Genomic DNA, 14,143 nt, shown 5'->3' with positions numbered 1-14,143 from the left:
AGGCGATTTCAATTGCCTAGCAAATATCTTATCACATGGATTCAGAGAAGTGCTAGACCATTCAGAACAGTGAGACAAGTGAATACCTTCATATAACTTGTTGCTTAACTTTTGACAAATAAGACTCACTAAAGTAAAAATAATTAAATCCTTAAATCTTTCCATAGAGGGAAAGCTGTATGAAAAGACTACTGTGTATAACATTAAATGCAGGTGAAAATAATAAAAACGAGATGATATCTTGGCATCCTTGCCTCTAATGAGTGTTCTGACTGTCCTTTTTCCAAGACAGATGTGTTTGTTCTTTAGCAGTTCGTGCTACTTGCAATATTCTTCACCAGCACCATGATTCAAGCACACTGATTCTTATTTGGTCTTCCTTATTCAATGTCGAACTTTCACATGCATATGAGGCAACTGAAAATACCACGGCTTGAGTCAGGTGCGCCTTAGTCCTCAAAGTAACACTCTTGCTCTTCAACACTTGAAAGAGCACATTTACCCAATGGAATGCATTTTTTTAAAATCATAGACACATGAAATTATATAACTTAGAACCAAAACAGTCAAACTCTCTGCCACTGAGTCAATGTTGACTCATTATGACCCCCTGTGCGTTTCTGAGACTATCACTATTTACAGGAGTGGAAAGCCCATTCTTTCTCCCTTGGAGCTGCTGATGGTTTCGAACTGCTAACAGTGCAGATCACAACCCAACAGGTAACCACTACACTACCAGGGCTTAGGACAACATCACATAAAACTCATTCCAAAATAAGGAAATAGTAACTTGACTCCATAATTTCTGAGAAAATGAAAAATTTTATTTACTAACAAAAGTAAAACTGGATTTCCCAAGGACAAGGTTTCTAGGGTAGGTTCATTTTGAAGAAGCAAGGGGGAATTCTTAAAGTCTAATCTGTACCTTATTCCCTATGTTTCATCATGCTACCAAAAAAAATTGATGGATTTACTGATAGTTCCATTTGTAAATCTTGATTATTAATGCTTTCAAAGTTTATTTAACAGGTTTTCATCTTCCCAAGTGAAAATATTTTTATCTGCAAAAATGCGAAGCATTTCTTGCATATTTTTGTTGCTGGTATTCAAGGATGTCTTAACTCGGTAAATATCTAATAGGCAGGTTCCACTAAGCATTCCAAGGGAGAAATGATAGTTCATATTTTTCATATTACTTGGTTCAAGTTTGTTCTAGAGTCCTGGAATCTGTCGTGTATTAAGTTGTTATTCTCATCAACTGCTTTAAATTTTTCATTTGCCTTCTTGCTGGGAGCATGTGTATTTGACCTCACTTCACCAACAATTAATGACATGGATAAGAAATTTACATAAAACCCTTTCTTTACATCTGATGGACATTTCTTTAAATTATTTGTCTTCCCTAAGCCCAAGAAGTGCATTCTTTTTAACTCTCTTCTTTTAACCATCAAATCATGTGTGCTTTTGAAATAAAACCAATCAAATTCCTCGTCAATGGCATTATCTATAAATATTTTTCTCCTGCTTGCATTAGTGTTCATCTCTTTGACTATGTTTTTGTTTGACTGTAGTAAATATGGATATATTTTCATCCACAAATTGAAATCCAAGGAATTTTCAATATCAGAATCTTTGCGATATGCAAATCCTCGGCCTCCTTCATGTATAGGTTCAATAATAACAGTTAGTATTGGACAGTGTTGACCACAAACAGCATAGAGTTTATCCAAAGAGTCACCTTCCTGAAGAGCACCACCACAAGTTACATTATTGTCAGCCAATGACTGCCTTTTCATATTACCATCAGATACAGGATGGACTTTGTTACCAGCTGACTTAAAGGTCTGAGTGACAGATGTGCATATTCTGGACTGGTGATTACCCTTCTCCTCTGTATGGTGATTAGGTATTCTTTCCATGGTGCATCTTTCTTTCTGAACATCTGGCATATCCTCTTGAAAAGGCTCAGGGTCGCTACCATGAGGCATATTAAAATAGGTGCATTTCAATTCAAGAGGTTGAGTAAGTTCCTCCACTTCTGAAGAGGATAATTCAGCCATAGCTGGGCCTGGGGCCAAATTTCCAAAATGTGAATATGGCACCTCATTACTGTTATCATCAAGCAATGTGTCCACTGATGTGGTGTCTGCATTGACATACATGACAGAATGTTCAGGGGATGACACTCTTAGCAAATGATTTTCTTTAAGGAACCACTTGCCTTTGTCAATCAGCACTCCTTCCTCTATGTTCCTAAGAATTCTAGAAGGATCACTTTGTTTTGTACTATATTCTACAATAGCTCCTCCACTATAATTGGCCCTCACACCATTAAAGTCACATTTATCTTTCATTTCCTCCTGAAATCCATGCATCACAGGTGAACTCCTAGATATCTCGTCAAAGGAACCAAATGACTGACCTTCAGAATCATGTAGGCCCTCTCTCCTCGCACACTGAAATTCCACAGAATTGTGAGGGCAAACCTGAGATCTTCGTGTAGCACCCAATGTAAGAGATGGTTTAGTAATTTCAGCTTTACCGTAAAGTTTTTCTATTGCCCTTTTAACAAACCCTGTGTTGTGTGTTTTTCCCTGGACAATAGCTTCACTCCTGTCATCGGAAACATCACTGGATGTTTTACATGGCTGTTCTCTCTCACTGTTTTGTCTGCACTGTAATAAATGAGAAGTTTGTGGGCTGTCACAGCACTGTTTATAATCAAGAGAAGACCCTGAATAACTACCAGTTTCCATGATTTTCCCCATCATTTTGATTCTCATGTTTCTTTTTCCTTCATTGATCTCCTTTTCGGTGTTTTGCTTAGAGCCACAGGAACAATCTAAAAGTGGTGGTGTTACCAGACGTCTACTGATTGACTCGCCGAGTACGTCACCTGTTCTTCCTTCTGCAAGGTTTCTGCGAGAGACGTCTATCCTGTCCACATTTGCACGAGTCTTCAACTCTTCGGGGATTGGTTCTTCAGCAGCTTGCTGTCCGGCATTTAAGTTTGTATGAGAGATACTAGTTTTTTGGTTTTCTAATTCTTCAAAAGACTCCAATTCTGCCGTGTTTCTTTCACTTGATGTCATGCTGTCAGTTATTGAGGCTGCTTCCTCAGAAGTCCTTAATTCTTCTTTACCAGGCGATGTATATGCTTTTTTATCCTCGTTTTCATACTTTAATGAACAACTCTCAAAATGAGCTAGAGCATCATGTTTCTGTTCTGCACCAAATTTAGGTTCTGTTGCATCTGGTAAACAGCCACACTGGTTTAAACGACCCATGTTTTGCCATGACACCCGCATATTAAAGTTATCTTTATTCACAGGGTCTGCCAACCTATCGAGGTCTTTTTCAATTTCATCAACTCTTCCTAATTCCTCAATCAATTCCAATTTATCAGTATGTGCATGGCTTCTGGAATTTAAACAGTCACTGCGACTGCACATTTTGATGGGGCTGCAGGTGTCTTCAATTGGGCAAGCTGCCTCATAAATATGGTTCTCCTTTTGAGCACAAGACACAGCCGCAGTAAGTGAGCAAACCTCTTCTAGGGCATAAACTTTATTCCTGGAGAGGGTCTGATCCATGGCAGAACCATCAAGATGAGAAAAAGTTTCACTGGTATTACAGGTCTCTTCTGGAAGATAAATCTGACTCCTAGTGCTCATATCACCTGAAGAATAAGTCACTTCTGAAACGCAGTCTTCCAAAGAGCTTTCCTGTGGCTTCTCATTTGCAATGCACTTGGGCAGTTTCTGAATTGGGACTGTGAAACAATTTGCAGACATACCCATCAGAGCCATTTCTTTTTCCTTCTCACTGAGTCCAAAGCAACCTGGGATTGAGGCCATTAAATTGGCCACAGCAGCCTGCAAGTCATCAGCTTCCTCTGTGACGGCGATGCGCTTTAGAATCTCCAACAAAGCAAGCAGTTCTGAAGATCTGCAGGTACTTTTGTGGGCGTGGTCATCACCTTGACAGAAACTACTCATCATTCCCTTTAGGTGGAGCACCAGGAGCCAAGCCAGAAGAAGATTAGTGGATGAGTGACGTTTTTCAAGAGAAGGGAAGGGAGCCTCTGGAAGTGAGCCTTCCGTTTGAACAACTCCATTCGGAATCGTCTGAATACCAGGGATTGAAGTTTGCAGGTAGCGAAGCAACAACACTGGTCCAAGGTCTTTTTGAATGTCTTCTCCCATAAAATCTACTTGGACAGCAACCTCTACACTTTGCTCTTTTGCTGAAAGGCTAATTTTGGGCCAAGCAAGGCTTACCTCTTGTCCTGTGTTAGCAGATTCCTGACTTTTAATATTATGATCCTCAATTGCTAACTGGGATAAAGTACAATATTCCTGCAGGGAAACCAAGTAAGCATCGTTCAGATATCCGGCTTGGTCCCCATAGAGGTCTTTGGTAAGTTCTTCACCATTATCTTTCACAATAAGAGATTTACCCACCTTTTTACCAGAATTACCTCGAGTCAAAATGGTATCTTTAGTTATGTGCCTATTACTTCCCATAAGAACATTATTTCCCTTTCTTGAACTTGTATGGATATTGTTTCCTGGAAAACCATTATTGTTACAACTTATCACATCCCTTTCACCTGTGCATCTTGGAGCTGATTTTTGAGGTTGTACAGGTGGAAAGAGGTGCACATTCTGCAGCCATCTCTGTATGTAATTCTGAACTGAATGATGGGCAATCGCCTCAGGAAAATCAGCTTTTTTCAGAGAAGCTAAGGAATCTTCCCTAGTTAGCGCATGTTGTTTACTTCCAGAAATGCCCAGTTTCAACTTTTCTCCTTGTTTTTTCTGTTTTTTAAAAGTTATGTGTGAATGATTAATCTTTGAAACTAAACTCTTCTTCATCATTCCTCTCCAGTACCCAGATGCCACTTCTGCCCGAGATTTTAGTCCACAAAAAGTTCTGGGTGTTTCCTCAAGGAAGTTAAAGGCATGAAATGAACTTGGACTTTCCGAAGTATTTTTGAGATGACTCAATTCACTCTGGGGAAATACGTTATCTCTTTGAACAATTTCCCTTTTTGTAGATCTTCCTGGGCTCACTTTCTTTAGTGTTCTCGATTTTTTTTCTTGGGCTGAAGGTTCTGGAACCTTATGATTTTTAATAGTTTTCAATTTATTTCTATGGAAATTCTTGGAAATTGCGGAATTTAGATTATTTTTGGAACAGAGATCATTTGATTCAATTACTATGCTACTTGCATAAAGGTCTTTCTTACAAAGCATCCCTTCTTTCGAGGGAGAGTGTGAATCTGGCAATATGGCTTCCTGGGCAGTTTTGCTTTCTGTGTGCACTCTCTCCCTCCTCCTGGGGAATCCTTTGTTCACAATCTCCCCATCCTGAGGTCTTGTATCGGTCGGTTGCTGCTGAAATTTCTTCTTCTTTTTACTTGCAATAGAGGATGAAATCAGCTTTTCATTATCTGGAAGTTTTGTTAAACCACACTGAGAAAATTCATTAATTAGTTTGTCAATTCGTGTGGTAACATTTGATGATCTTATGGGAGCTGAAAGTTCTGAAATCATTTTATCAGTTATAGAATTATTACCTGAAAGGTGAGTTGTATCTCCCGAGAGAGGACGAACCCTAGTATTGGGGTTACCACAAGGTCTGAAGATCTTGCTACTAGTTTTGTTGTCTAATATTACATTACCAATTACATCGTCCTCCACAGTTGAGTTTTCTGAAGCAGTCTGTGGCAAGCCATTATGAGACCTCTCTAACATCTTTTGACTTGTAATTTCTATAACCCCGGTCCTTACAGCACTAGACTGGAGTAACTTGCTTTCTTTCTTCTTTTTAAAGGACGACTCCATCTGCTGGTCATTATTGATCTGAACGAGAACGGGTTTGTTGGATAATGATGACATTTTACTGCTAGAACGTGCGAATACGTGATACTCAGATTTGTTCTCCTCGTCTTCTGTTTCTTCACTGTAGGAAAACTGTCTAATCATTTTCTCTTGAATTTCGGTTTCAGATACTAAGGTCACACTCCCTATCATGGATTTCTTTTGTCTCGCTCTCCTTGGCCCAGGTGTCGGGGGTCTATAGTGATGGTTATGCTCTTGATCTTGAGTTACCTGGATGACATCTGTGTCCATAGCAGCAATCTCCCAACTAGCAGAACTGCACGTTCCCACCCTTTGATCTGGCATTTGGGTGTTTCCCTCCTCTAGCAAGCTGCTCTCTCGATTATTGTTTTCCATCATAGGCAAGATTTCTGCAGACAATGCTGCCAATTTCAAACCCGGTGACTGTCCACCTGTTCTTCCTGGAAAACTGCTTACCTCATGCTTTTTATCATTATTAGAAAGATCAGTTCTACTGACAGTGGTTGTCCATTTGATGGTTTCCTTTTCTTTTATCTTGAAGCGAACTTTCATCTCAACTGTCATGGTACCATCTTGATTAAAAATAACTGATTTCTCAATATCATCTTCAGATGGATGTATCAATAAATTTTGAGAATCCTTTTTTTCTAAGGACAAGCAATTCTCAGAAGTAAAAGAACAGTCTGAGTAGCAATCATTATTATTATTTTCCGGTTTTTGAGAAGAAACAGAATATATTTGAGACCTTGGGCTTGAAGGTACATGCATGCTCACTTTCAAGGTTTTATGATAAAAATACCCCACATCAAAAACAATGTGGAGCATAGAGAAGTTATAGATATCCAATGACAAATGCAGCAAATAAAAAAGGAAAAGAAAAGAATTAGTATAAAAAGCAATATGTTATCTGAATTTCATAGTAAATGTATTGGGGGGGTTTTCTCTCCCCTCACCTCTATGTAGGCTTGGTCATTCAAGAAAACTTACTGGAATTTCTGGTAAATTTCTACAAATCACATTCAAATTCTATTTATCATTCTTATAATTCTACTTCATAAGGAGATTCACAAAACTATAATAATATTTAATGAAGTAATTTTAGTAAGGGCTGTAGAATGCAGGAATTCCTAAAGATTCCAACCAAAATAAAGGGATTTGTGAGGTTTGATTATCATTACTAAAATTGCAGTCTAACCAAATACTATTTACCTATTCGAACAAGGCAAGTAGGAATTTACAGTACTATTAATTTTCATATCTGTGCCTATCAGATGGCGACATCTCTAGCTTTAGAAAAGTTAAAACATTTTTATAATTCATTTTAAGGCCTAGATGAATTAAGTAGCAATCTTTAATTTAGCATTTGTTGAGTGGTATGATGTCTGGATTATGTCCTAATTAAATGGTTTGAAAAAACGTTATTCTATATCTAAATAGAATGAAAATGAGAATTAAGTATAAATGGCCATCAGTACTATAAAATACAGCTAAAGTTTTGCTGGAAATAGTGAGCCTAATGAACTATGAGATTAGCTATGCTGTTGTAGGTAATGCACAGTCTGATCCACAGACTAAACAACAAGAAGACTTTTCCTTCAGTAACTGAAAGATACTCCCATGGTGTACAGAAGCTACGAAGGCATTATCAAACTATTTTATTGTTATCCATCCAGCCAACCTATATTATTATTATTGGCTGCATCAACTTTTTTGCATAAACAAAAGGTGCATCTAAAGGCCTGTGGATTTTACTAGAAAAATTCCAGAAAGTGGAACATAGTTGTTATGACCCCTACCCACTGTTAGCGAGTGTATTCTGACTCATGGGGACACTATAAGATAAAGTAGGACTACTCCTTATGGCTTCTGAGACTGTCAGTCTTTATAGGTGCAGACAGCTTCATCTTTCTCCCTCAACGTGGATAATGGGTTTGAACAGGCAACCTTGCAGTTAGCAGCCAAACACCAAATTCACTATGTTACCAGGGTTCCTCATTTGTCATTAGAGATTGGGGAAAGCACAAAGTCCAAAGATTGACTCGAGATGAAAGTGTGGCACAGAGTGACAGGCGGGCTAGCTTCCTGACCCATTGAGACAAAAGCCAAAAGCTGAAGAACAGGTGAGAGATTTAGTGACCATGTGACTGATAGGCTGAGAAGCAGAACAAGATTTGGCTGCTGGCTGAACAGACCGAAGACTGTATCCTTACTGTTTACTGATTCTGGCTGTGGTGAGCTATGAAATCTGCTAATAGGCCCCTTTCACTATGAGTGTTGTCTGTGCGTTCTGTGTGGCCATTGTAATCAAGTATTGAACCCAGAATAGGGGTAGCGTGGTCAGGGAAGGACCACTGCTGTCAGAAGAGGAAAAAAGGATGGTCCTGGGAGCTTTGTCTGACTCCTGCCTCTTGGCAATAGGAATCCTTGCCTCCAGTGCCTTGTTATAGATTTAATCCATTCCATGACAATGGCATTGTTCTGCATTGTTTTAAGAGCAAAACAGCAAACTCCTTCCATTTACATAGATATTTCATTGACTGATTTAGGAGAAAATCAAAATCTCTCATTCCAATGATATATCTATGACTATTTTCAATTTAGGATGTCTTAAAATCTCTTATTTTCTCTCCTGTATGAAGGAAAGGGATTATTGAAGAATGTTTTTCAAAAATTATTATTATTAATTGTTAAAAGATGAAGAAAAAGAAGGCTCAGGGTTAAAATTAAGGGTTATATATTTAAGGGACTTACTCTTTCTGCTTTCTGACTTAGCATTTTCTTTGGAGTGTATGCGCTGAGCAATCACCGGTAGCCTAGCAGGGAAGAAGCACTTTCGGATGTCATAATTTCCTGGTTTAAATGGCTCCTTTCCTGCCACCACAATGGCTCCAGGGTTCAGGATCATGGCTTGGAGGTTGGGAATCTAAAAAAAAAAAAAAAAGCAGAGTTCGGGTCTCAACTTGAACAGTAGTCTGTTCTTTGTATATATCATTTTATAATTTTCACTGAAGCAATTCGATAACTTCCTGCGTTGAAGGAGCTAGTCCCCACCCACGTGCTAGTTGGAAACACCAAAACCTGGGGCGGGAATACCTCTGGGGAAGACAATACTGGTTGCAGAAACGGACCTGTACTACAGCATCCCAGCAACAACAAAGCCCTGTACCACCCAGTCCGTTCCTCTGAGCCTGTGAGACAGAGCAGAATTGCCCTGCGAGGCTTCCAAGAATGTAAATCTTCGCTGAAGCACCTGCCACATCTTTCTACTGCGTAGCGCTTGGTGGATTTAAACCCACAAACTTTTGAGTTGGCAGCCAAGCACTGAACCACTGCACTAACCGTAGCTAATAAATAGACAGACGGATAGATAGACCATGGATGAAGTTTGTTGGTGGTGGTGATGTTCGTTTGTTTGTTAATTTGTTTGTTTTTGATGTGCAGGACTGCTTCTCCTTCCCCACCAGCCTTCAGCATCCGTCAGGAAACTCCAGAACAGGACAGGCCTGGTGTTCCGGCCTTGACCTCCTCTAGGACCCCAGGTAAATGCTTTCTCTCTCCAGGTAATGCCACTCCTGGCCAATCCTTTTTAAAAAATACCGCTGAGACTTGGGGGAAGAGGAGGCCCGAGGGGAGGGGGACTGTGGGGGAGGCGTGACATCTTTAAGCCCATAGATACCCACAACTACGGCCTAGAGGTCGAAAGATCCCGGACAAGGTCAAAAGAGGAATGCCAGCCCCTGGAGGATGAGCGACCCCCTGAACACCCACCTTCCTCCCATCCGTGGAGTACAGCTTCACCACGGGGTATGGCAGGACCTCGGCCAGGTGCTGCAGGAAGTCCTCGAAGGTGTGGGGGGCTCTCGGACTCACCAACACCACACACCCCGAGCGTGGGTCCCCGTTCTTGAAGACAGACAGCTTCCGCAGGCTGCGCGACCAAGCGGGCGGGGCGGCCGGCGGGCGGCGGCGCGCGGTGGGGCCCAGGGCCCGGCTGCTGTGCCAAGGGCGCGGCGGCCGGCGGGCGCGCTCCAGATCCACGGGCCGCACGCGCTGCCCGTGCGAGCACAGGTACGAGTGGCCGTCCTGCAGCTCCTCCAGGCGCGTGATGCTGTGCCCGCCGCGCGGGGTGCTGATGTTCCGCACCCCAAAGGGCAGGGGCACCTTCCTGGACAGGTTATCCAGCAGAGCGTCCAATGTCTTGAAGGTCCGAGGATTGAGCACGACCTTGACCCCGCCGAACTGGGGGTCTCCACTCTTATAGAAGCTGATCCGTTTGGCCACCACGGGTTGAGCGACGCTCAAATGACGAGAGGAGGCAACTCGACCTTCTGAAGAAGTGGGAGGAATCAGAGAGAAACTGGTGGAAGGTGTTTCGCTCATCTTGGTGAAAACTAGACAGGGAAGAACACTGTTAATGTCCACGATGACAGCATCGGAGAGGATGCAGGGGCACGCTAATGAACACTAACTTTCGTTGGCAACCAGTGTATTCCTGGGATCTTTTTTTATACATTCATTTATACCTGCCATTTAAAAAAATATATATATATATTTTTTTTTTTACTATATGTATATAGTAAGATTCATACAAGAGGAATAAAAGACCAGTTAAATAAGGATATTTGTCATTTAAAATGAAAATACACTAATGAGGGCTAAGTAAGTAATGCATGTTGTGTGCACGCAGGCAATGGGAAGCGCACAGCTACTCCATACAGAGAGATTTCACAGTGTGCTGCCGCCTGCATGCTGGGCAATTGGAAACGACCGGCCACTTCACAGGAGAAGATGAGGTTTTAACTCCCTTAGAAAGTTAGTCTCACGTCCCCTCACTAAAGGGTCACACAGAAGGGACGGTTCAGCCAGGGTGCAGTATAGTACCAATGAAACATACAACAGTCCTCTGGTTCTTTAATGATACACCCACCCACCTCCACTATCACGACCCCAGTTCCACCTCAAAAATATGTTACTCTGGAGTATGTACATCGGTACAGATGAGAACTTTCCACACTTGGAAGCCAGGACAGATAAACCCCCCAGAAACAGGAATGGGAATAGCAATACCATGAGGAGATGGGGAGGGGAAGAAAGGGGGAACCAATAGCAGTAATGGATGCATTCCTCCCCCAGGGGGGACAACTAACAGAAATGTGGATGAAGGAATACAGTGGATGGTGTAAGAAATCAAGAACATATTAATATATAATTTATCAAGGGTTCACCAGGGTGGGAAGGTGGGGTAGGAAGGGAAAAAAGAGGAGGTGAAAATTAGGGCTCAAGTAGACAGATAATGTTTTGAAAATGATGATGGCAGCATATGTACAAGTTTGCTTGACAATTGATTTATGGATTGTTGTAATATCTGTAAGAGGCCCAAATAAAATGACTAAAAACAAAGTTAGTCTCAGAAATTCACAGAGGTTGTTATATGATTTGAAATCAACTCGATGGTGTTGTTTCATTTTTGTTTTTATTGTTGTTTATTTATCGGAATAGGCAAATGGACATAAAATATTGTAACTGAAAAAAGTATATAATAAAACATTTTATATATCACTGATTTATATACTCATTTATTAAGCAATAAAGTCTGGAAGTATGATTATATACATCCCAATGTTAATGAGCAGTCATCTATGTATAGCAGAAAGAGGGATACAATTTGTGTGCGCATATGCTTCTTTGTTGTTATTGTTGTTATAATTGCCATACTTGGTGAATTTTAAAAATTAACAGGAACTGTTGCACAATTTCTAAGTAACAAAAGAAGCGCAAATCATAAACTATCCAGTGAAAAGGTTAAGAACATTTTGCAATGAATAAATTTAGTTTTCATGTACTGGCAATCAAGGAAACAGAAAAACACTGGAAAAGTTTATATGAAGTTTTCATTGTCTCTCATATTGAATCAAAGGCGTTCCTCTGGAGGACGTTTTTCTTAACATTAGATTGTAAGAAGAGTGATGCACTGTAGAGAGCTTTATGTGGGGGGAAAGGTCCTAAGACAATAGGGAAAAAGATGAAGACCCTCAATGAGATGGATTGACACTGTGGCTGCAAAAATGGGCTCAGCATAGCAGTTGGGAGGATGGCGGGAGACCGAACAGTGTATCGTTCTGTTGGGCTATGGTTGGAGACAAACCTGACAGCACCTAACAACCAGGAAGAAGAGCAAGGAGCATGTGATCTACCTCCTACCATGCTTTGGGAAACACTGCATTAAACACAGGGTTCTCGCCTGAATTACCCTATTGCTCCCCCTCCCGTTGCTCCTCCCTCCCCCCAAAATCATTCCATTTGAGTGCTGCCCCCTCTAGCGGTTTCAAGCCTAAAAGCCCTGGGAGAGGATTCGAGTAGGCCTTTTCCGTTTCAAGTCGCTAAGGGTTTCTGCTATGTCCACCGATGGAACCGCGTCTGGATGGGTTCTGTGTCTAGTTCCAGGTTTGTTTGCTTGTTTGTTAGCATTATGTGGTTATTTTCTATTGTTTTAAATCAATTTAGTTATTGTTTTTATGGCAGAAGAGGAGTACTCTTCTGAAACAAGTGTACAATTTAAAGGCAGGATGAACAAAGGGAATAAATAAAATCGGGATTACGGAGATGGAAAAGATGTTTAGCAGTATAAACCAGATATAAATCTGACCCAAATTACCTACCTAAATGTTTGCAAGTCGTTATCTAAAGCCCTTCATGTATCTCCAGGGTGTTTGCAAATTTTATTTATATGGAATTTATGAAAATTTATTCCCAGAAGTTTTCTCTCTCTCCTCCTTCATAGATTACAATTAATTATGTACTCATAACAACACAGGCACCTGTAGCTGTTTAGGGATCAGGAGCTGGGAAATCCAGCTTTACAATGGTGTCAGCAAACCACAGCCTCTTCTCGTCCTTCCCTGATAGTCTGTGCTCTGACCTTGAGCATGCTGCTTAATCTCACAGCCCTCTGCAGCGATCGGCAGGATGAGTTCCTTAAGCATTTAATATAAAATTTTCAGAAACTTTGCTTTTATTTACTTTTAACTTAGTTTACTTACCTATTTTCTTGAAAAGATTTTATATAAATGGTGCTTAGCACATTTCTCACCTAATTAGGCAAAACAATATTTAGCTATATGCAAGTGCATTGTGAGGCTTTTCAAATAACTAGTTTTCTGCTTTAAACGGGTCTGCTTCAGAAAGCTTGTTCAAAATGTTGAAGAGGTCACTGAGGTACTAAGGTGTCCTGGCCCTAGCCAGGGTATTTTCAGTCACCTCATATGCATGTGAAAGTTGGACATTCGGTTGAGAAGATGGAACAAGAGTTAGTGCATTTGAATTCTGGCAATGACGAAGGATATTGAAAGCACCGTGGACTGTCAGAAAGGGGGGGGGGGATCTGTCTTGAAAGAAGTACAGTCAGAATGCTCTTTGGAAACCAGGATGCCAAGACTTCATCTCATGTATTTTGGATTTGTTATCAGGGGCGACCAGTCTCTGAAAAGGACATCCTGTGGGTAAAGTAAAAGGACAATGAGAATTAAGAAGACCCTCAACAGGATGCATCGACACAGTGGCTGCAGCAATGAGCTCAAACATCACAGCACCACTGTGAGGGTGACCCGGCACCAGGCGCTGTCTTTCTTTCTTTTTCTTCTTCTTGTTGTTTTCTGTTGTACCAGGGCTTTCTAGCAGTCAGAACTCACAGAACTGAAATCAGCAGCAGACCAGGTTGCCACCTGGATTTCAGTATTTGGAGAGCATTGGACCCGCTGTCCAATTTGAAGACATGATGACATGAGCCCCTATGCTAAGGAATTTTCTTTGGTGGGCAGGGGCTGAAATAAGATGATAGAGATTCTGTGCTAGCATCAGGCTAATTGGATGGCAGGGGTGGCCTTCCCTGTGCCTATCCTACTGATGCTCCACTCAGCACCTGTTTTGAGGCAAATGCCTGAAGGACGGAAGTTGAAGACAACATCCCAGGTGCGGAAAAGTATTTGCAGGTGAGGCACCTGAAAGGATGGTTGTCAGATGCCTTGATGAAGAGACTGTAACGAAGATACAAGTTCAAAGCATCCTTATTGTACATGAGAGCTCTGGGAACATCCAGAAGTCACTGGGGGAAGTTTTAGGGAGAGGGTCACAATTCAGCATAGATGCAGGTGAAGCTCAGGACCCCATGGGAAGGTCAGTTTATGTGCCCACCACAGAGTACGATGAAGAATAATTGCTACCATTGAATAAAAGAATCTCTGTGCATACAGATCATGATGGGCTCATGGGGGAAGAGA

At 41.2% G+C, this 14,143-nt stretch overlaps 1 protein-coding gene across 1 annotated transcript in view; it reads right to left on the bottom strand.

Moving 5' to 3' along the window:
• Positions 1–926: 926 nt before the first annotated feature.
• The window catches only part of RP1 (RP1 axonemal microtubule associated), a 62,655-nt gene continuing 49,438 nt past the window's right edge, over positions 927–14,143 (bottom strand). The window contains 5 exon segments of the mRNA XM_004697770.3: positions 927–1,020; positions 1,022–1,190; positions 1,193–6,640; positions 8,619–8,790; positions 9,636–10,258. Coding sequence (XP_004697827.2) covers positions 927–1,020; positions 1,022–1,190; positions 1,193–6,640; positions 8,619–8,790; positions 9,636–10,247 — 6,495 coding nt within the window. The 5' untranslated portion in view covers positions 10,248–10,258.

The sequence above is a fragment of the Echinops telfairi genome, unplaced genomic scaffold, assembly GCF_000313985.2.
Source record: "Echinops telfairi isolate 266 unplaced genomic scaffold, ASM31398v2 ScPeMD7_1;HRSCAF=3_0, whole genome shotgun sequence".
NCBI classification, from domain to species: Eukaryota; Metazoa; Chordata; class Mammalia; order Afrosoricida; family Tenrecidae; genus Echinops; species Echinops telfairi.
This window is presented reverse-complemented; position numbering and strand designations above follow the sequence as displayed.